This window comes from Neovison vison, chromosome 5 (assembly GCF_020171115.1).
Source record: "Neovison vison isolate M4711 chromosome 5, ASM_NN_V1, whole genome shotgun sequence".
Lineage (NCBI taxonomy): Eukaryota > Metazoa > Chordata > Mammalia > Carnivora > Mustelidae > Neogale > Neogale vison.
In genome coordinates, this window is record NC_058095.1 from 114,054,413 (window position 1) to 114,078,030 (window position 23,618).

At 37.0% G+C, this 23,618-nt stretch overlaps 1 protein-coding gene across 2 annotated transcripts in view; it reads left to right on the forward strand.

The window, feature by feature from the left end:
* The window catches only part of VWA8 (von Willebrand factor A domain containing 8), a 330,223-nt gene that overhangs the window by 209,009 nt on the left and 97,596 nt on the right, over window positions 1-23,618 (forward strand). For both annotated transcript variants that reach the window (XM_044249814.1, XM_044249815.1), the window contains 9 exons: window positions 4,929-5,037; window positions 6,576-6,714; window positions 8,376-8,575; window positions 14,047-14,157; window positions 15,046-15,110; window positions 15,587-15,712; window positions 16,826-16,935; window positions 17,577-17,731; window positions 21,987-22,182. In XM_044249814.1, the coding sequence (XP_044105749.1) occupies window positions 4,929-5,037; window positions 6,576-6,714; window positions 8,376-8,575; window positions 14,047-14,157; window positions 15,046-15,110; window positions 15,587-15,712; window positions 16,826-16,935; window positions 17,577-17,731; window positions 21,987-22,182 (1,211 nt within the window). The remainder of the gene's footprint in view (window positions 1-4,928; window positions 5,038-6,575; window positions 6,715-8,375; window positions 8,576-14,046; window positions 14,158-15,045; window positions 15,111-15,586; window positions 15,713-16,825; window positions 16,936-17,576; window positions 17,732-21,986; window positions 22,183-23,618) is intronic.

Below are 23,618 nucleotides of genomic sequence, written 5' to 3' on the forward strand. Positions count from 1 at the left end.
TTCTGGATATTGGGGCGCATATTTGAGAACCGTCAGCCAAGAATAGCAAGTTTCCCCCGATCTTTTTCCATCTCATGCATCTGAATTACTCTTCATTTCTGTGACGTCAGCAGGACCTAGGCAGCAGAGGAACATGAGTCTAAGTTAGAAAGTGAAAGCCATCGTGTCTAATGCAGAGCCAGGCAGAGACGGGAAACACACCTACACATACTCCTTGTGCGTGCAGCATATGCAGCAAAACAAAATTAACTTAACAGCAACACAAGACTTTATAGGGCAGGGAGATTCAGAAGTTTCTAGCAAGTAAGGGAGTGTAACTGGGAAATAGTAAGATCCATCATAACAAAGTGTTTTAAGGGGCTTTTCGATTTCCTTTTTTTAAGTATGCTGACTTTTTCTTTTAGTAAACACAAATTTTTGGAAGGATTCACTTCTGACTTTGCTTTCAAAAACTTTATTCTCTATCAGGCCTTAAATTTGAAAATAGCAAATTCTACAGAACTGTATCCTAAGAGTTTATAAGAGCTCCAAATGTGCAAAGTTCCATGGAAACCCAGAAGAGCAAGAGATTCATTCTTCTCAGAAAGAAATATGGGCAAAAGATGCAAGGAGAAGTGATGTTTGAATTGGGCCTTAAGAATGAGAAGGATTTCACCAAAGAGGCAATAGCAGAGAGGAATTCTGGGAAGAGGTAATAGCCTCATGGAGGCATGAAAATGCATAGCTTGTTCAGGAAGAGCAAGTAGCAGTTCAAAGTGGCAAAGGCCTAAATTGGCTGGAGAGTGAGAGGAAGGCAGAAGAGCCAAAAGTGGTAATATTTGTCAGGGTTATTCCACGAAAGGCTCTGGTAAACTCAGTGGGACAATCCAAACTAATTTTTGTGAGAGGTTAGATTTAAAACATCAGGTGTGTGAGGACTGCTAAAATCAGAGTTGATCTTTTTCTTCTTCAAGATGGTAGTTATTGATGAAGTTTTGAGAGTTGGTGGAACTACCCCAAGGGGTTCCACTATTCCCATGAAAATTAGTAGTTCTTGTGGTAAGGAGATGTTTTAGGAATTGTTGCTAATAGGTACATCAACAACTTCCAATTGCATAATGCCCCTAGAAAGATACAAATCTTTTTCATGTGTTTCTTTCAGACTCCAGAAATAGTACTGGCAAATGTTCAGAGAAGGCAGAAATTCACCAGAACTTACTCTTTAAAACCCCAGATAACCTCTTTATGGAAACAATCTTAGACAAATCTCTTGCATGTCATTCAGACTCTATTACTCGGCTTTGGGGTCCATATCCATCATGTTATGAATTGTGTGCATGCTTAGAAAAAAACTTTGGTTTGCCTTCTGTATAATTTGATCTGAGTCATAATTTTGGTATTCACCTTTCTTTCAGTTCAAACTTTTACTTCCAGATCTTTATTAATACTTCCAAAAGGGATTAAGAAACATCACAACATATGAATTGAAATACTTCATTGTTTTAAAAAACTTAAATTCATGAATGACATTGAAGATAAAAAGTAGTGCTATTTATAGGCCTTAAGTTCATCCTCCTCCTCCTTAAAATCAAATCCAGACATCATTCCAGCTAAGACTTTAATCCTGACAAGTGTCAGGATCCAAAAATCATGGAAAATGCCACTGTCATTTCCGTGAAATCAGGTGTAAACAATTTAAGTGTAGTTAAAATTGGATGACAGATTTCAGTAATGGAATATAGGGCATTTTGTTAACTGGTTATTCCTTTAGAGTTAGCCCTGAATTAGTGTTGATTATGTTTCCAATACCAAAGCTTGCTCATGCACCCAATACACTGCTTCCCCTTCCCCTGACTACTGACTTATTGAAGGGGAAACAGTTAGTAATAGATTTTTCCACAGGTTATTGGGAGGACTTAGTAGTGAAAAATTAATGAGGGGCTTTGGTTTACCTCAGGTGGCTAGTCTGGAGCCCACAGCAAAAGTCTTAGGACAACACTTTGTGTTACCAAGAAGCGAGATGGAGTCAGTTTGTTGTATAACTCCAGAACACCCCATGTGTGTCTTTTGGTTTTAGCCATTATTCCCAATAGAACTCTTGTTACATGGTTCCAGATAGTTTCTATATGGGGTACCTGAACGTCCTTCCCATATGCTGCCAACCAAACAGCTAGTGCTAATTTTTGTTGGAACCGGGCACCCCGTAATTTCCGTGAGTATTATGTTGAATGAGTTTGCAAGTTCAAACCAGATTTCATGAGCATCCCAGAAACCGTGCATAAAAACTAGAAGTTGAATAAAGTTAATTTTTCTCAAGTGGACGAAGGTTTGTAGGGTTTTTTTAAGCATCTGTATATTTTTGTGAGATTATTAAAGGCTATTAAATCCATTTTTTAGGGTAGATATCAACCTGTCAACCAAGGATCTTTTTTTTTTTTTTTAAGATTTTATTTATTTATTTATTTATTTATTTAACAGAGAGAGAGAGAGAGAGATGTGGGGCTCTATCCCAGCACCCTGCGATCATGACTGAGCCAAAGGCAGATGTTTAATGACTGAGCCACCCAGGTGCACAGGGATCATTTTTTTAAAGCAATTGTCCACTTCTAATTAGACTTCAAGATGTGTAACTGTTTCTGTTGTCTTCAAAGAGCTAGTTTGGGATGTATTTAGACCCTCTTTTTATAAGCTTTAATAAAGCATACTTGTCTGTCAGGGCACTGATTCTGTTGGCAGGTATAGGTATTTTCATTCTATTTTCACTTTGGAGCGTGAAGGTACTGGAAGGCTGTTGAATTTAGCACGGACGCTTCCCTCTACCCACTCCAGTGATCCATCATCAGAGACTCCTAAATCTATAAGGAACCTTGCACATATCATCCCTTTCATTTCACAAAGGAAGAAGATAACGCTCGGAGCAGTTAGCAGACTTTCTCCTTCCCGTGTTTGCAGAGCTAGTTAATAGAAGAACTAGAACTAGAACCCAGGCCTCCTGCATCTTGTTACACTAAGTCTTCTAGGCTTGAGGGAGATAAGGTGTGTCCTTCCTTCGTTTTCTCCTTCTCTTTTTAGAGATCTAATTCTCCTTTAGTGAACTGCTGAAACCAAGTGAAGAATGCTGCTCTTTCCCTAACAAGGAGAGATTCTAGTCTGCAACACGTTTTCAAGATCTGCCCTTTTGACACTGAAATGTGTTTTTATTACATTTAAAAGAGGAAACACAATAACTGTAAATCCCCTGATTTGGTGCCCTTCCCACCTCATTTCTAGTAAACAGGGAAGTGGCTGACCAATCAGGATAATTGTCCAGACACTTAAAATGTGTTTTAGATGATAGATTAAAAAAGCAAAAAACTCCTTTTGAGAGACTTATGTCATATGAATTAGAAGAATTTCTCTGTAAAATTCTTTTGTGTGTATGGCAGACATTAGCATTTCAAAGGGACAAGAAGCATATTCCACCAGAATGCTTGGTTCCATTATTTTATGTAAAAACTGTCTGAGCCTTACATGGTCTTATTAAGCATATGGAAATACTGTGTACTCCTGTTCGTGAAAATAAAAGAATTTCTAAATATAAATATACACTCTTTTAATGATCATCAAACTCATTCCAAGCATGTATTTCAGTTGATAGTCCCACATGCATTTTTTTTTCCACATGCATTATTTTTAAACAACTTTTTAACTCTGAATCATTTTTTTAAATTGTTTTTGCCATGGAATAAGAAATTTATAATAAATTAAATGACAAATTAATGGTTCTTTTTTTTTAAAAAAAGATTCGAAGAATAGATAATATGATTAAAACGAAAAGGCTTTATTCTCAAAAATTTGTGGTTTTCTAGGATTGCTGTATTTTGACAAATCGCTTTATCTAAAAATAACTTTAAATAAAAAAGAATGTAAACACAGTAATTCCATTGAAGTCAGGACAGTAGCTCCCTTAGTGGAAATAATGACTTGGATACAGAGGTGCATTCAGGGCTAAGTGATACATTGGTGTGAATATTTCTGTATGTATATCATACTTAATTCAAAGTATAAAAAAAAGAAGAAGAAAAGGTTAAAGTGCTAAAATACACTCTATGAAACTTGCCCTGTAAAACTTACAAATATAGGACTTGTAGTATTGTGTACTATTTATTATTTGATTTTATTATTTTTTATATTTTATATATATTTTTATATATTATTATATATTTTATAATATTATTTGATTCCAAATTTTTAAAAATAGACTAAAAATGATTAGAATGTTTCATTTTTTTTCTCTAAATCCTTTCTATAGTTTATTAGGAATTGAGGTATTAAATCACGAAGTATTTTACCAATTCAAGGAAAAAATATGTAAAACTTAATTATTGTCATCAAGTGAAAAACAGAACAGGACTTTACCTTCTGAGTTTTAGAAATGTGAAATTTTTTTTGAGTTTTTATTTTAATTCCAGTTAGTTAACACACAGTGTGATATTAGTTTCAGTTGTACGATATAGTGATTCAGGAATTCTACACACGACCCAGTGCTCATCAGAACAAGTGGACTCCTTAATCCCCATCACCTATTTCCCCCATCCCTCCACACCCCTCCCTTCTGGTAACCATCACTTTTGTTCTCTATAGTTAAGAGTCTGTTTCTTGATTTCTCCCTCTCTCTCTCTTCCTTCTTTGCTTGTTTTGTTTCTTAAATTCCACATATGAGTGAAATCATATGGTATTCAGTCTGTCTCTGACTGTCATTGCAAACAGCAGGAGTATAATCTAATTCTTAAAGTATATTCTAAGTGTCGTACTATAGACTATCTTTTAATGAAATAAAATATAACTCATTCCTAAGTGAAGCATTCTCCAAATTTATTCATGTGGTTGATAATAGACGGCTCATTTTTTTTTTTTTCTATGACTTGGAAACAAGAAGAAATGTTGACTTTTCAAACCATCCTTGCCAGGTTGCCTCTGCCAGAGCAGACGTTCGTGGGCTACTGGACAGTTGGCCAGTCAAGAAATGGAATACAAAAACTGTTGTGTCCAGCAGAAACTCATCATATAGACATAAAGGTTGATATCATTATTTCTTCATTAAAATATTAAATGTTACAGATTTTTTTCTCTGTCTTCCCTGGAAAAACCCATATAATCTCAGAAATGACTTGTTCTGAGGTAATTTTAGATTTAGCTTCTGCTCCCATCTCAAGCCAGTCTGGCCTCCAAGGAGTTCAATGTAGATCATTGCTAATGGCTAATAGAATTCCTAAAAGCTAACCTGAATTAGAGTCAGGTATGTTGTGTGTTATCCTAGAACACTGACTCCATGATATTTGCTTCCATGTAAATAGACAAAGGGAAAGAGTATCAGTCATTAGTTGTAACAGTAGCTCCTTTAGATATTTGAAGCAGAAAGGGATTTACTGTGGGGAATTGGATGCTCATTAGAAGGGACAGAAGAAACAGAAGTCAACAGGTCACCACTGGATTTTCAGTCTCAGGATGAGTGCTTCTGCTTCTCCCACCACCCCTGTGGCTGGCAGCCACATAGCCAGGCAAGATCAACGAGCTTTTTCTGGAAGGGGCCACACAGTATCTGTTCTAGGCCACACAGATTCTGCTGCTGCAGCTACTCGCCTTTGCTGGGGGTGGCAGAGCCGTAGACAGTATGTTAGCAGAGAAATGTGGCTGTGTCCTCATAAAATCTTATTTACAAAAGCAGGTGGTGGCTCAGACTTGACCTGTGGACCATTCAAGTGCATTTCATTGGCAGAACCTCAATACCTGGAACCCTTACTACCAGAGAGGATGAGGAACATAGTTTTTAGACTTTCGGCTCCTGAGACTCGGACTAGATCAAAAGGGGCAGGGTCAAGGGTGGCAGGGATGCCACAAAGGTCACTATCTAACCCAGACATCTTTGATTAATTAAGAACTGTACAGCATGCAGATATTGAAAGTGTGATTATGTTTATATGTGTTCATCTCGAAGGACCCAGCCTTAATATCAGTAACATTATTAAATTAGTTCCTCTCCTTCTGTTTATATTGATTAATGTTCATTAAGTGTGTTATGGTCTGCCTTTTGTAAATAATGGTAGTGGTTATCAGGAAGCTTTTTTTAAAATTTAGAATGTCACTTTTTATGTATATTTTATTTCAAGGACCCAGATTCAGCCCTTACTTTCTATATAATGATATAATAATCATTCTTTACAATGGAACGGTATCAAGCCCTGATTCATACAGTTACAGATTATTCTCCTGGTTTGGCCAACCCTGGGTCCTAAGACTTACAGTTCAAAACTTGCTCTTGACTTAGGAAGGGATACAGTCATGAGAAACCTATGGGATTTTACATCGGGTATATTTTGTCAGTAAACAGAAAAGAAAGTGAGAAATTAAATAAGATAGTGCAAATGAAAGCATTTATAAATGCAAGTATGTGATATTACTATTGTTATAGGCACCATAGCAGTCAATAAAATTAGACAAGGTAATTTAATATGTTGAGTATTTGAATTTAAACTCTATATTTTAGAAAAACTTTAGCCTTTCTACATTTTGGTAACTACCTAAATTCCTTAACCCAGACAACTACTTTATTATAGGGCCCAGCCTTTATAAACATACAGGAATATCCAATAGAAAGATATGAAGAAAGAGCCCAAACCTTTACTGAAGAATGTGCCTCCTGGAAGTTACCATTGGATGAAATTAACTTAGTCTGTGACATTGCTACATCACATGGTATGTCAATTTACTCTTTTGATTTTTCCTTCCTGCATTGATTTTTTTTTTTTAAAGAGGGATTAAAAGAACCTCTAAACATCAAGAAGTCTATGATAGACTCAGGAACTGTGTCATTTTTGGATTAGATAGTAATTGTATGTAATTTAGAACTAATTTCCTATAATAACCTAACAAAATACTATTGTGGAATCCACTTAAACCGTGCTAAGTTTGTGAGCATATATCTGTTTCTCATTACAATTGTAGCACAAAGTTAAACATACCCAGACATGTGCTAAAAATAGAAGGGGAAAAGAAAAAGAGAAACATTGGATATGGGGGCAGGGATTCCAGTTTGATGATTACATGAAATATGAAAGAGCTGGAGTGATTTGCAGTCATTAAAGTTATTGTAAAGAATGGCAAATAAAGGATGTGAATTTTTGGCATCTGCATTTCTGGACTGTTGCCATTACCTCCTGATTCATGCAGCGTGCCCTGGCTACGTTTTGGCAGAAGTTTTCAATTGATGGCAGTTACTAAGGTCCTTCATCAGACCTAAGTTACTAAGGTCCATCATCAGAGATGATGACAGGAGAAAGGGAGAGACTCACTTGCCTAAAATGGGGATTGCTGAGGCAAAAATGCAGAAGCAAGTTTTTGCTCATATCAGTTCTATGAGTATTGTTTATTCCTAAAATCAGCTTTGTTAAATAAAAATATGTGTTTTAAAAATATACAGAGATGGGGTCCCTGGGTGGGTTAAGCCTCTGCCTTCAGCTCAGGTCCTGATCGAGCCCCGCATTGGGCTCTCCTCTTGGCGGGGAGCCTGCTCCCCCACCCCCCGCCTCTCTGCCTACTTGTGATCTCTCTCCCTCTCTCTCTCTGAGTCAATTTAAAAAAAAAAAATACAGGGCGCCTGGGTGGCTCAGTGGGTTAAGCCGCTGCCTTCAGCTCAGGTCATGATCTCAGGGTCCTGGGATAGAGTCCCGCATCGGGCTCTCTGCTCAGCAGGGAGCCTGCTTCCTCCTCTCTCTCTCTGCCTGCCTCTCTGCCTACTTGTAATCTCTTTCTGTCAAATAAATAAATAAAATCTTTTAAAAAAAAAAACAGAGTTTTTTTGTTAACAGACTGGTGCTCTTGTGAAGATATCTTACATTCACTAGTAGGGACTATATATGGATTTTGCTATTAAAGTTTGAACTTTGGCCCTTTGTTGCATCTCTTGGGATTGGAAATGAGTACGCCATGAACCTCCACCCCACACCTGTGAGAGGCTTCGCTAATCAGGAGCGCTTTTCTGGTTAGACTTTGTCCTGACCTTGACCGTTTCCAAACATCCTTCCAGGCAGCTGCTGTCAGTCAGAGTTAGCTCTTAAAAACAAAACCCAGATGCTGTCCTTCCTATCACTTAACTCTCTCTTTCAGTATTGTCCACTTATGCAAATTAGAGTTTTTGTTGCTTTTTTCCTTTGGTTTTTTCCCTCTTCTGTATTTGTGAGAGAAAAGCTTAGAATCAGAGTTAATTTGTAGATATCTGTCTCCTAATCAGTCCATCTACAGATCATCAGCTGAGTTCCAACTGTGTGCTCTGTCTCGTGATTCAGATTGCACTGGACATGTTGACCAGTCAGAAAACCTTGTGCAGACCACAAAATTAACACCTTTTGTCATTCCAGAAAACGAGGAAAATACCCTCTACGTAGTTGCATGCAATCCCATCACCTTATACTTCATGAACATGACCGGGAAAAGTGGCTACTTGGCGGACTTCTCTGACATCTTCCCAAGAATAGCCGGTAGGGTTTGGCACCCATTTGTGACAGTGGCACCGCTGGGAAATCCCCTCAAGGGTCAAGTGATTCTCCATGAGCAGCAGGTAAGGCTCGTGTAAGGTTTTTGCATACTTGTGATCACCTAGTATCCGCCATACCGAGCATATTATTCATTCGGCAAATATATATCACGTGCCTGTTACTGGAGATGCTGCAGCAAACAGAACACAAAAATCTTTGGCCTGAAAAGCTTATATTCTGATGCAGGAAGGTAGGAATCATTAAATAAGCAAAAGAAATCATTAAATAGTATCTCAAGTTAGAAGATGAGAAGCAAGGGAGAGTAAAATAGAAGGCTGGCAGGAAGATCGACATTTAAAATAGGGTGGATGAGCAGGGTTTGCCTAAATGAGGAGGGGATGCTTAAGCAAAGACTTAAGGGAAGTGAGGGGGAGAACAGATATCTGAAATAAGAGAGTTCTAGGCAAAGGGAATGTAAGTTCAAAGGCCCAGTGGCTGGAGCATGGTTTTGTTCCATCTTTAAAGAAATATGGTGGGGAAGATAGTGTGAGGGGGAGAGTATAGGGAGGTGAGGTCACAGAGGTTCCTCAGCTGGCTGGGGAAGGGGCATGGTGCCAGGGATGGAGAAGCAGATGGTGCAGAGCCTCCTCAACCATTGTAATGTCCTGGGCCCTGCCTAGGAGAGGAGGAGGAACGTGTTAGAGCGTTTCCAGCGGAGGAGTAGCATGACTTGACTTATATTTTTAAGAATTTCTCTGGCTTCTCCACAGTGAATAATCTTTAGGTGCTGAGGCAGAATGAAGGAGACTAGTTAAGAAATTTTTGCTATGATCCAGCAAGAGATCATTGCAGTTTAGAGAAGGAAGGTTGTCAGTAATAATGGATTTTGGATGTATATTGAAGGTAGAGCCAATAGGATTTCCTACCAGATCAAATGCAGGGGGTGAAAGAGGGTAGAGTTAATTAAGGGCAACTTCAAGGTTTAGGGCCTGAGCAACTGAAAGGATGGAGTCACCATCAGTTGAGATGAGGAGTTGATTTGGCAGGGATTAGACCTTGGGTTAAATCTGAGATGCCTGTCAGACATCCAGTAGATGAGTCTGGAGTTCGGTGGAACTCAGAATAGGAAATATAAATCTGTGGTCCTTCGCAGACAATTGTTATTAAAAACTATGAGACTGAATAAGTCACCAAGGGAGTGATGGTGAGGAGAGAAGTCTAAGCTCTGGGGCAGTGAAATACTAAGAAATCAGGGAGACACAGGGAAAATCAGACAAGGGTATTAAAGATGAGTGCCCAGCGAAGTAGACGGATGGACCAGGGGTGTGGTGTCCCAGAAAGCAAATGATGAACCTCTCAAGGATTACTAACGCTGGCAATGTACTAAATGAAGTTGACATACTTTATTTCATGTTATTCTTCCAGCAGCACATTTAGGCCTCCCTTACCCTTATTTACATGGGAGAAAGTGGAGGCTCAGAGAGTTCAGATAACCTGCCCAGTAAACACATGGGAAAACTAAGATTCAAACCTAATTGGATTGGCCCCACCAGAATTAAATTTCTTCCACCCTCCCACTCAGCAGCCACTTGGGGAAAAGAATAGCCTGAATAGTTAAAAAGTATTGACAATAGGAAGATATTAAAGAAATGCAGTATTGTTATTTACAAGTATTTAAAGTCACCAGGAGAGCAAAGTGTTACCAAGAAACAATACTTTTAGACCATGTCTAATCAAGAGGAAATATTGCATAAATAACATGTTGGTGTTTCACTGAGTCAGTAAGTCAACTTTAACTTTGGGCTTCTCATAATTATCATAAATTCTGAGTTAAATTTTTTTCTGATTATCACTTTAAAAAAATTTTTCACTTTCTCCTCCAGGCAAAGTTTATAAATATCCATATATTGCTTATAAAAATTTGTGTCCAGCACATGGAATATGGGTTTTACTTTATAGGTGTCTAATAAAATATCAATGCCATTGAATTGAATTCCACAACGAGAAGAATCTGTCATAAAAAGCACAAGATATCTTGGCAATTTTTAATTCAGTAAGCCAGTTGCATTTCAGTAAGAATCTAAATTGGAGTATTTATTCAAACAACCCTGCCTAATTTTCAGCTCTCAAATTAACTGTCAAATCTACATATACCAATTCTTTGTTAAGTACTAGGTTTCTAGGTTGCTAGCAAGTATTATATTTTCTCAAAAGAGCCAACTATTTGGCAACATTGCTAATTAATACTCTCTTGAGTGCAAAGAGGTGCCTAACTTCCATAGCAGCCCTTGGCCTCCTGGCATTCTTGCATTCTACCACCTGACTTGGCCCTTTGACTACAGTCTGAACCGTTTTCTAGAAAACTACCTCAGCACCCTTGAGCAAGCATGCACAGCTTATGAGAATACTTCACTGGACTCTGAACTGCCTCTTTTCCCAGAGAGGGTATCTTAGCTGCCTATTCTATATTATAGCCCTGTTTAGGAGGTAAGACCTCTTTGATTCCAAATGAACAGCATGCATCTGTAAAATTTAACAAATGGTAAATAATTTTGATCAACTAACAAATGAGTCCACTGCCCTCAATTCCTTTTTCCCCATTCTGCCCTCCCTGAAAGCAGAGCTAAACTATTGTAGAGAAATACTCCCATTAATTCTTCTGTGCCTTGTCTTTATAAAGCTTTGCTGTGGATGCATTTCCCTGGCTTAAAAAGTTGCTCAAAACTTCCTTGCTAAAATAAAATCATAAGTGAGGAAAGGGAAACTTTGCCATGCCTAAAAATAAAGACCTTCCTCCCTTCCCCCTCCCCTGCCATGAGATTACTTATTTCATCTGTATAAAGTTTAGAATTTCAGACTTTAGGACACTGAGGTCATCCAGAGGTTACATTTCTCCCAGTCAGATACAAACATAACGAAATTGCTCCCTTGCTTCTCCTCCCTCCCCCCTTGAAGGAGCACCAAAGCCACAGTTACATGTACTCAGATGTGACGCAAAATTCTATTTTTAAACTCAGACAGAATATATTATTAGTCACTTACAGAAGGAAACCATTAACATCTAAAAGGACGGAGCAACAGAACTCCTTCATGTTGCCGATTGCTTCTAAAACAGTCTAAATACAACAATGGCTAGAAATATATATATTTTCTGTCACTTAGAAAGATACGGTTTTTCAGGCCACTTTTGCCAAATTATGCACATATGAGTATTAGACCCTAAGAAGGAAGAAAAATGCAAAAGCATACTTATTTTTTCTGCTTAATCGTATCTGTTTAATCATCTGCTTATTCTTCTGCTTAATCATGTTTTGGAATCAAACATTATTTTTAGGACTTTCTTTTGCTTAGAAGAGTTAATATTATCCCGAATTGCTAAAGTGCTAAGAATTCATGTTAATGTTCATATTTATCATACGAGAAAGATTTTCTCCTTTAAAAAGTACTTGCTAAAAAAAAAGATTTAACCTAGAATGGAGGCTGTAAATTTTTTAACTTTATACATTTTCTTAAGTAAAACTTTTAAGGTATTGCCATCATTTCCAAACTTTCAGAGGCCAGAAATAATACTTCTTATAGGAAGTGATGATTTTAATAATATCCCTAACACATTCTGAATGGGGAATTGCATATTATACCAATGATGCACTCAAAGAGTGATGTTTGCAGAGAAGCTTAGGCTCTGTCAACATGCTTAGTGGGATTTTTTACTACACCCAAGATTCGGAGTGAAGGAATCTATGTGGTACAAATACGACTTTAATGCTTGAGCAGTTCAATAAAATTAGCTCATCAAATAAACTTGAAACCACACGATGAGGTCGCAGATTTGCAGATGAATCATCAGATTCTTTGCATTTGTTTTTATTTCCAACTGAACTATATAAGTCAGAGTAAGGGTCATGGTTAATTCATCATTGTGTTCTCCTCTGTGCTTTAAACATAAGCTGCCCAGTAACTATTAAAGGACAAGGAAACAGACACTTCTTACTTGTTTCCTATATTTGAAAGACTATATATTAATTCATGGGTACTTCATTTTCCCCAAAGAAAGTTTTTTTTTTCTTTTTTTTTGTTTTTTTTGGCAGACAGAGATCACAAGTAGGCAGAGAAACAGGCAGAGAGAAAGGAAGGGAAGCAGACTCCCTGCTGAGCAGAGAGCGGGATGTGGGGCTCAATTCCAGGACCCTGGAATCATGACCTGAGCTGAAGGCAAAGCCTTTAACCCACTGAACCACCCAGGTGCCCCCCAAAGAAAGTTTTTGAAATGAAAAGTTCATAGGGGTTAGGATAACTGGAGGAGCCTCAAATTTAAACAAAACAAAACAAAGAAGACAGTTGCAGAACAATGAGGCCTGACAATTTAAAGGTGCCCCTTTTGTAAACCTTTTTGTTTAATCTTCAAGGGTCTTTAAATTTTCACCAAAGAAAGCCAAGTTCATTGCATCTCTTTAAAATATTTCATCTTATAGAACACGTAGGTGGCTCATTCACCTAAACGGCTGCCTTGGGCTCAGATCATGATGCCAGTGTCCTGGAATTGAGTCCCATATGGTTGGGGGGGTGTCCTTGCTCAGCAGGGAGCCCGCTTCTCCCTCTGTCTCTGCCCCTCCTCCCACTGCCCTTCGTGTTCTCTCTCTCTCTGTCTCAAATAAATAGTCTTTTAAATAATGATAATAAATAATAAAATAAAATATTTCATCTTTTCTGACTTTCTCAATTTTAAGTTCTTATTCATATGTTTCTGTTCATTGATTTTAATGCTTAAGGGTTTTTTTTTTCCCCAATTTATTTATTTTCAGAAAAACAGTATTCATTATTTTTTCACCAGGTGGTGGGTATTATAGAGGGCACAGCTTGCATGGAGCACTGGGTGTGGTTAAGGTTTATTTTTTAAAAATTTTCTTGAAAAAATGCTAATTGCTGAGATTATTACTTCGTTTGCAAAACTGTGATTAATACTACTGGAGAAATCTCTTTATATATTATTGCGGTACCAACTCTGAGTTTTTAAAGCTTAGCGAATTTTAAAATGAAGAAACACTCATTATGAGCTAGGTTCTTAGGATCCTTTATCTTTTCTTGCTAACCCATCTTTTTTATCATGTACGTCTCTTCTGAAGTAAACCTGGATGTGAGAAGCTAAAGTGAGATTTAATATGTACAACATAAGACAGTTTTCAACAAAATATTCTTTAAGTGTAGTTTCAATAAAAGTAAATGGACTTTAAAAATTATCGATCCTCTTAGTTTCCTCAAGAATACAATAAAACAGAATCATGGTTCAAGTAGTCTATATTTAGAAGGAGATGGTTTTAAGATAAAATCTTCAAAGATAATACATTCTGCATTATATAATTTGAAATACCTTCCTATAACCATCTCATACTTTACATTCTATATTAAGGAAAACCATTCAGTGTCTTTATTCACTCAGTATTGTCATCTTTCCTTTGATTTACCACTGTATCTTTTATTACCAGGTTGCCAAGAGGCTGCTGCTTTAAAAAAAAGAAAAGAAACAAATCTTGAGCTTCTAACTCTTTATTTCCAGAGTAATGTCATCCTATTATTGGATACCACTGGCCAAGCCCTTCGACGTCTCGTCCTCCCTTCAGAAGAGAGTCCATCTAAGAAACCTTCCTGGTGGAACAAGGAGGAGACGGTAAGCTACACCCAACTTGCCCAGCAAATTGCCAAGGATTTCTGGAGCTTTCTACCTTAAAGATACATGCCTGCCCATCCCTCTCCATACCTTTGGTTTACTACTACACCGTACAAGAGAATTCTCTTACTATGCACGTATAGATGTTCATGTCCTATAAATAGACATAGATACACATATAATTAAGTAACCAATAACTTCTTGTTTGTAGACGTCATATGTACATGAAGACTTCTCAGGACTGAACTATAATAATAATAGAACATCATGAACTTTCTAAAACATGATATTCGTGACAAGTTCCTGACCATGTAGACACTGAAACAGTTTTCAAGTTATATGTTTATATTTTGGATTTATGTAATAAACAGATGTCTGAGATACCTGATTGCACCTACTAGATGAATAAACGTTTGAATACATTAACTAAATTAAACTAGTAAGTAAGTACTAGGCCAGTCCAAGAAAATTTATTAGAAAAAGTAAGACTTACTTTTTGCCCTGCAAAAGAACATAATTAAGTCTTAAAAGACCATGAAAAAAAAAAGATAATTTAAATCCTATAAATGTATCCAAATCTACAAAAAAAAAAACCAGCATTTCTTGTGTGTTTATGTCATGGTATAAATTCCATAGTTAATCACCAGATAGCAGGTTTATTTCTAACCCGTATTTGGCATTATTTTTAAAATCTTTATCCTAAAGATGAAATAAATTTTCAAAATATATTTTGATCCACATTACCATAAGAGTCTCAAAGTAAATAAAGAGGTAGCTTCTCAAGGAATTACATGTTTATATGTCAAAGAACTTTATTTAAGGGAAAAGAGCTGAAGAGACATGACTGCATCTCACACATTTAATGTGAATATTTTGTTTTTTCTTTAGGAAACTTATAAAATGTGTAAAGAATTTTCACACAAAAACTGGCTAGTATTCTACAAAGAAAATGGGTGAGCTCTTTGTTATAGAAGATTTAAACTGGAATCCTTATTTTGCCCACTCTCTTTCCTCATTTAATTATACTTACTATAAAACCAATGTAACTAAATTGCAAATATTTTATTGTAAAAGCAACTCTTCCCACACTGTAGAACATTTAAAAACAGACCTAAGAACAGACAGTGCTGGGGGTGCGTGGGTGGCTCAGTTGGTTAAGCTTTCAACTCTTGATTTCGGCTCAGGTCATGACCCCAGGGTCGTGAGATTGAACCCCATGTCCAGCTCTGTGCTGGGTGCTTAAGATTCTCTCTCTCTCCCCCTGACTCCCCTCCCCAGTTGTCTCAATTACCATTTTTCTTTGTCATTATTTAGTTTTGAACACCTTCATCTTAGCATTTGCATGATAGATCATGAAATGACTGTGCCATCATTACTCAACCATTATCCTCACCATTTCCTTTCAGATAGTTTTCTTCTCCTCTTTCAGGAACAGCCTGACTGTGCTGGATGTCCTAGAAGGGCGAACACACACCATCTCACTTCCCATCAACATCAAGACAGTTTTTCTTGTAGCAGAGGACAAGTGGCTTCTGGTGGAAGACAAAACAAACCAGTGGGTAGATCTACACAGAATCTCATGGAATGTACCGTAGCTCAGCCATACTTATCAGTTATCCAGAATCCTTACTGTTCTGACTTCCAGTGTCCATCTTTTAACAGTTTCTGAATTTGGCATCTCTGTAGGAGAAAGAAGAAAGGGCGGGGAAAAATTAAAATAAATATTACTTCACAGAGTAATTATGAAAGTGTTTCAGAGAATGACATGGAAATTAATAGTAAAATCATAATGACTTTTATATATGATCCATATTCTTCAGACTTTTTTCCTATTAGTACATTGGGAATCCGCAGTATTCTTGCCAAACTAGAGATAGTTCAAAATAGATTTTTGATTTATTCTCTCTTCAGAGGGCCTTAGTCTCTGTCCTAGAGCTGTTGCCTTTTGGAGCTTCCCAGAATTCACCTCTTAGAAGTTTCTTCTTCATTTTATGTTGGTGGCTCTTAGTTACATTCGTTTGTGCTGCTTCCCCACACTGGACTATATATGTCTTGAGGAAAGGGACATTAGCTGCACTTGGCATAAGTAGGGTGCACAGAGAATTTTGAGTCCCCCTGCCTCATTCATTACCTCTACTGACTAAATACAGATTCTCTCTGCCCCTAGGGTGACAAGCAGAAATATCCTGCTGCAAAAGATTTCTGGCTATTTATACATCCCTATTATAGAATTCTTAAAAATAAGTAGATCAAGGGGATTACAGTGCTGAGGGCTTCTGTCCCTCAGCTAGTCACAAGTAAGAGGCCAGATTCTCACTCGTTATGCTGGCTGATCAAAATCATATCAAGAGCAGGTTCCATGATAATGAGGATGTGTCACTTTAGGGTTGTTCCCCCCAACCCCCGCAAGCCCTTCCTCTTAAATGAAGTACTGGATTTTAGTTCCTATTTATTACTGCATTGCTATCATGCACTGCTCCCTGTCGACAGTGTTGAGAAGTTATGTGTTAATACACAACAGAACTCTGAAACTGCAAATTATACTCAGAATATAAAAACAAAGCTTTGGAGTTAGGGGAGGGGGTGTGGAATTCTGATCTTTCATAGTCTGGACTCACAATTATTAAAGAGGAAAAACTTTTCACATAGATGTTTTGTTTATTTTCAGGAAATATCTTTTAAGTAAGCCTGCACACATTGACTCTGAGGATAGTGGGGTTTGCCAGCTGTACGTGTTGAAAGAGGAGCCGCCTAGCACAGGATTTGGAGTTATACAAGGTAAATTCTCTTTTCTTTGTGCTTAGGGCTGTGTGGTGTGCCCTTAGAGTCCTCCAGAATCATTTAAGAACAATAACATCAACATATGTTAAATTTATGCCCAAAAGAAAGAACTTAGTAATTACATTAGAATTAGTAAATAAGAATATACTATCTTTTCACTTCTTTGAATTTTTTGAACTGAGAAATCATAATTTCTCTATGCATTTAGGTTCCAAGTCCATTAGTCTTCTAGCGTAGCATCTTTTCTTTTTTTTTACACAGGTCCTCAGGATTTCTACTTAATTCATCACCATTTTGTTGTGGGGGGGCGGTGAATAGTACTTAGAAAAAACCTAAAACATACCATTACCAGTGGGGTGGGTCAGTTTCACGTCTTTATTGCAGGGTGCTATTAATGGTAATATATATATTGCTAATCAAATTTTGAATTCAATAAAACTTGCATTCACTTAGAGGAGATGCCTTGATTGTAAAAACTGACTTTTCTCAAACAAAAGGCCATGAATATAATTTAAAGTGTTTTCTCTTTTTTTAACTTGTGCTTTTCTGTTTGAGTTGGTGAGAATGAAATCTTGCAAAAATTAATTCCTGAAGTATTTTAGGGGCATATGGTATCTAATGTTTCTTTGACACTTCAGAAGCAGATCTCAGCATACCTCATAAAATTTCAAGTGATCAACTATCATCTGAAAATTTAAGTTCAGCTGTGGGACAAAAGATTGCCTCTCCTAACCGAATTCTCTCAGATGAGAATAGTTATGCTACTATTGTTATTGGCTTCCCAGATCTCATGGTAAGCACCAGTTTTTTTTTTTCAATTATTGAATAAATATTTCTTCTCTCCAGTTTAGGCTATGATGTGTAAGACTGTTTGAGGGTTAGTTAAAAATGTAATGATATTCTGGTATACATTTTAGATCAAGTCTGTATTCCAAATCAGTCATTAGAAAGTGCATTCTGCCTATAGAGTTTCACTGCTTTTTTAAAATTGACATTCAAAGGGTAATGTAATTATGTAACTTAGTAAGGGGAAACCAGTATTCTCTATACATGGGAGTCCCTGTGACACAGTGAAATGTTTAACCTACTGATGGTAATTTTACATCATGTTGTCTTAATGTGTGCTCATGTAATCTGTCAAGAGGAACATTTGAGACTAACAAAATAACATGTCTTCTAGAGTTTTTTAAAGTTTAATTAGTTGGGGGGTCTCATTACTATAGATTAAATGTTTTCAACACTCATGAACATCAGTTCACTTTCCATTGAGTTTTGCTCTGCTTTATCATATGTTTGCAGTATCCAGATTATGGTGATAATTTCAGCTTAATTTGTTCTTAGGTTGTCCTTTCTGCTATTATGTACTGTTATCTGTAAAGAAGGGGCTATTTGTAATTGACTTTGGTGAAACGAGGCACCATCTTCCCCTGATGGAAATGAGGGAAAATTAAATATAAAGGTTATTTAAGTCCAAGATGTCATCTAATAAACTTAGATGTAGCTCTGTGTATTTTAACATTTAATTTTCATAATTTCCTTTGTGGCTTTTATTTTTTTAATAGAATCATTTAAAGATAAAAATAGCAGCTCTGCTTGATGGTATACCAGTCTCACATAATCTCAGATTTTTAATGTAATTAATGAATGGTGACTATTTCAGGGTATAAGACATCTAAAATCCAAAACCCTGTGGCTTAGGATTTTGCCATATGTCTTCCTAATTATCAACTAAAAAGCATTTGCTATGGTATTATATAACTGAAAATGAAACATGTTGTTGAAATACAGTATCTACGGCAGTCTTGACTGAATGAGAGTTATGTTTAATATGATTTCTTAATGATTGCTGCGATCAGTAGGGAAAATATTAGAGTTGTGTTTCTGAAGGTGGAGTCATTTAAAATACTGATCTTCTGATTGAAGAAATTAGTATAGAAATATACTGTTACTGTAAAAAAAATGGTTATAAATTAAAAGTATTTGGCACTGAGTATAAAACAGTTTGTAATTAACCCTATAGAAATCCTTTATAACCAGTAGGACTCGTGACCTTACTAAATTAAAAGTTTTATCCCCCCTACTTAGTATGGTAACCAATACAAAGGAGGTGTTATTGAATATTTGTTAAATGAAAAACTAGGGTCAGTTAGGTAGCCTTTCAACATTTTATGATAACAGTTGTATTTTTTAGACCCTAATACAAAAATCAGGCATTGCACTATTCTAAACCTTTTCATACATGACAGTTAATTTTTAAAACAATTTTATAAGGTTTTATAGATGAAGAAATAGAAACAGAGAAGATATATCTCCTAGGCCACAAAAATTATGAGTAAAGGAGCTGGGATTTGAGGTCAAGGGTGACTTACCCTTAAACCTGTATCCTTTCTCCTGTACCACAGTGCATTTCTGCTTTGATGTGAATTTCTTTTGACTCTTCATAAAGCTAACAATAAAGGGATATGTCACCTATTAACTTTTTATAACATTATCAGAGGCACCTAAATTATTATAAACTTTTTATCACTTCCTTAACCTAATGCCAAATATCTATAAAAAACATATAGCAAATATCATCCTTAGTAGTGAAAAATTAAAAGCATTTTTTTTAATATTAAGAATAAGACAAGGGGTGCTTGAGTGGCTCAGCAGGGAGCCTGCTTCCTCCTCTCTCTCTACCTGCCTCTCTGCCTACTTAAGATCTCTGTCTGTCAAATAAATAAATAAAATCTTTAAAAAAAAAAAAGAATAAGACAAGATACCATCATCACTTCTATCAAACACTCTATTGAGCATCTCAGATATGATCCATAACAAAATTTTGATAAATTGAATTTCATCAAAATCTAAAACTTCAGCTCTATAAAAGACACTATTAAGAGAATGAAAAGATATGGCTGGGAAAAAATGTTGGCAAATCATGTTTCCAACAAAGGACTTGTATCTGAAACACACAAAGATTGCTTAAAACTCGAGAGCAAGAAAACAAATCATCCAATATAGAAAATAGGCAAACAGTGTAAGGTGTCAGAGGTCGGAGGCTGAGGAGGTGAGGACACCCCAGATAGGGGAAGGTGTAACCACCAGTGATGGGAATGAACTCCAGGTAGGATGCAGGTGGTGCCCCTGAGGAGGTGGAGGTAGGGTGTAGGATTTAGGAGCCCAAGTAAGGTGAGGAGGGAGTCCATTCAGGAGCAAGGCCAGTGTTGACTGTCAGGACCAAGCAGAGTAAGGAAGGCATTTGCCTGAGAGGGAAGGGTGGTAGTGGGATGGGATATGAGTCACATTTGGTGGAACTCAGCAAGAAAGTAAATATTTTAAAGATCATGAAGTCTAGTTTCTCACTATTGGAAAAGGGAGTTACAGATAGAGAAAGGAAGAGCACTAGAATGAATCCTATAGTCAGCATTGGAATTGAATCTATTTGTGTGAATTCACAGTTTTCAATATATTTAGATAGATACAGAAGTAACAAGGTAAATATGGGGGGGGGGAGGCAAAAGACTTGAACACATAATTTAAGAGGATCCAGAGATTAAGTACATGAAAAGAATTTCAACATCATTAGTCATTCAGGAAATGCAAATTAAAATCACAATGAGACACAACTACATGGCTAACATAAAAAAATACTGACAAATATCAAATACTAACAAGTATGCAGAGCAAATCCAACTCTCATAAAATTTTATGAAAGAGCAAAGACAATAACCAAGATGTTCCTGAAGAAGAACCAAGTAGAAGCAGTGGTATTTGCCCTACTAAATTTCAAGGCTTACTGTAAAGCTTCAGTAACTAAGACAATGGTATGGACATAGGGGTAGAAAAATAAATAAGAGAATGGAATGACCCTTGGGGCTAATAATACATTATATGTTAATAAAAAAATAAAAAATAAAAAAAGAGGGTGGAATGAAGTGCCGAGCAGCGGATGCATACATACTCAGAACTGTATTTTATAATAGCAGTGTTGATCAGTGCTGTTCGGTATTTGACAGTATTTGGACACTTAGCTATCCATGTGGAAAAAGGATGAATATGAATCTGTGTCTCATGCCATTCACAAAAATAAATCCCAAATGGGTTAAAGACTTAAATGTGAAAGACAAAACTTTAAAATGTTTAGAGAATACATAGGAAAATATCTATGATCTTGGGGTAGGGAAGGATAAATACATATGTGGTAAAATATATATATATATATATTTTAAGTGACGCAAAAGGGAATAAATACACAAAATTCCAGAAGATTTCTAAACATCTAGGACAGACTGAAGGAAATGTGAATGGAAAGACACACTCAGGGACTTCAGAATGCTGGTAATGCCAGAAAGTAGATGTATCAGATATTTATTTCATTTTTAAACTATATTGTTATATTCCCTCTATTAGTTATAGTTCATTTCAACATAAAAAGTATGTTGTATATTTCACATTTGCCTGAGAAATATGATTATTGGTGAAATAGCTATTTTCTATATGAAATTCAAGAAGGTTAAGAAGTAATTTGATTTTCTTACACTTGTGAAATATAAGTTTACCTCTGGTATCCACTTAAAGGGCTGCATTGTTCCAGAAGTGGTGAATGTAATTTATAGTACAGTTGGCACGTGAACGACATGGGAGTTAGGGACACTGAACCCCTTCACACAGTCAGAACTCCATGAATAACTTTTGAGTTCTCAAAACTTTACTAATAGCCTACAGTTGACTGACAACCTTGTTGATAACATATACAGTCGAGTACACATTTTGTATGTTACGTACATTATGTATGTACAGTAAAGTAAGCTGGAGAAAAGAAAATGCCATTAAGAAAATCATAAGGAAGATAAAACACATTTACTGTACTGTAAAAAATCCATGTGTAAGTGGACTGGCACGGTTCAAACCTGTGTTCTTCAAGGGTCAACTGTATTTCAGTACTTCTTTTTGGAGCCCAGCGTGGGGCTTGATCACGATGTGAGCTGAGATCAGGTGTCCGACACTGAGCCGACTGAGCCCGGCACCCCTATATTTCAGTACTCTGATCTTTTCTTTCTTTTCAGTCACCCAGTGAAGTCTATTCTTGGAAAAGGCCGTCATCTTTGCATAAACCAAGTGTCACTGACAGAACATTCTATGGAGGAAAGAAGAAAAGTGAAACTCCAAAACAGAGCAATTGTGTGACTCTTTTAGATACTAATCAAATAGTCAGGATCCTGCCCCCAGGAGAAGTCCCTCTAAAAGATATCTACCCAAAAGGTAAGAAATTTACCAATTCCTAATTTGCCGAGGTAGTAAGGGTAGTTTGCTCTGGGTAGGGATATTTAATTATTATCATTCTGTATGTATAAATGTGAATAATTTTACCAGCATCTGGTAGCTAAAAAGACCTCTGTGCGTACTCAGAAAGTTTTCACTCAGTTTCTCACAGTGTGGTAGAAGGCACCGCTGTTAAAACTCTTCTTCCTTTGCCTTACACTCTACACAGTAACTTTACTTAGAAGATGCTTTCAGGGGCTTCTGGGTGGCTCAGTCATTAATCATCTGCCTTCAGCTCAGGCCATGATCCCAGGAGTCTTGGGATCGAGTCCCGCATTGGGCTCCCTGCTCAGCAGGAAGTCTGCTTCTCCCTCTCCCACTCCCCCTGCTTATGCTTGCTCTCTCTCTCTACCTATCTCTGTGTCAAATAAGTAACTAAAATCTTTTTCCAAAAAAAAAAGAAGAAGATACTTTCAAAGAGACTTTTAAAAATTATTAGACCAGAAGGCACAGAAAATGGGGCTGACTTTTGTCTTAAGCTCCCATGATGAAAGGCCGGGGAGTCATGCAGACTGATCCCCTAAGCAGTGCTCCCAAGAGTCATCTTACATTTATTACTGCAAAACATAGGCCAGGTCCTGTGCCGATCCCTTTTCCTTACTCTTATTTAATCTTCAAATCTCCATTCTGTCATCAGTGTACTCTTGAACTTGTATGCAGGGAAGCTGACGAAGGGAGATAAGAAGGCATGCCAAGGGCTGCCCCACCAGTGGCCAGCAGAGCCCAGATCTGCATCACATCTTCCAGTCCCAAGCCTAGGGCTCTTCTCACTGAACTACACAGGCTTTCATCATCAAGGATAATTATGAAAATATTTGCTCATTGAGCCCCTGGTAGTAACATGTTGTCCTATGTTTACATTCGTTATTATCACTGTGGGCTTAATAAATATAATGCTAAATGTATGATATTATAATCTGCTACTGGGTTTGACAAGTCCTGGTTATATCATAATATTTAGAATTAGTTCCTTCCAAAGAAATCACCATTTCCTCAAAATGTTTCTTAAGGTAGAAGAGGCAGGTGAATAAAATGACAATCTCAGTACAGTGCTGTGATAGGAATATTCAGAAGGTGATCTATAAAAGGAGAAGCTTATGGTCCAGACTGGTGATTATGAGCTGGCCCTTGAAAAGATGAATGGGAGTGAATCAAATGAAGGAATCGTTTCAGGAAGAGGTACCCTGTGTGAAAGGTACAGGGGCATGACACCACTCCAGGAAATACAAGAAATTCTGTTCTAGAACTCAGCACACCTGGGAGGCTTCCTTGATAGCTCTTCTCCCTCATCCTCTCTATCTAACCCCATCATAAATTACCCTGTCCTTTTGATACAACCTTACTAATATATTTTGATTCCACCCACTTGACTAAAG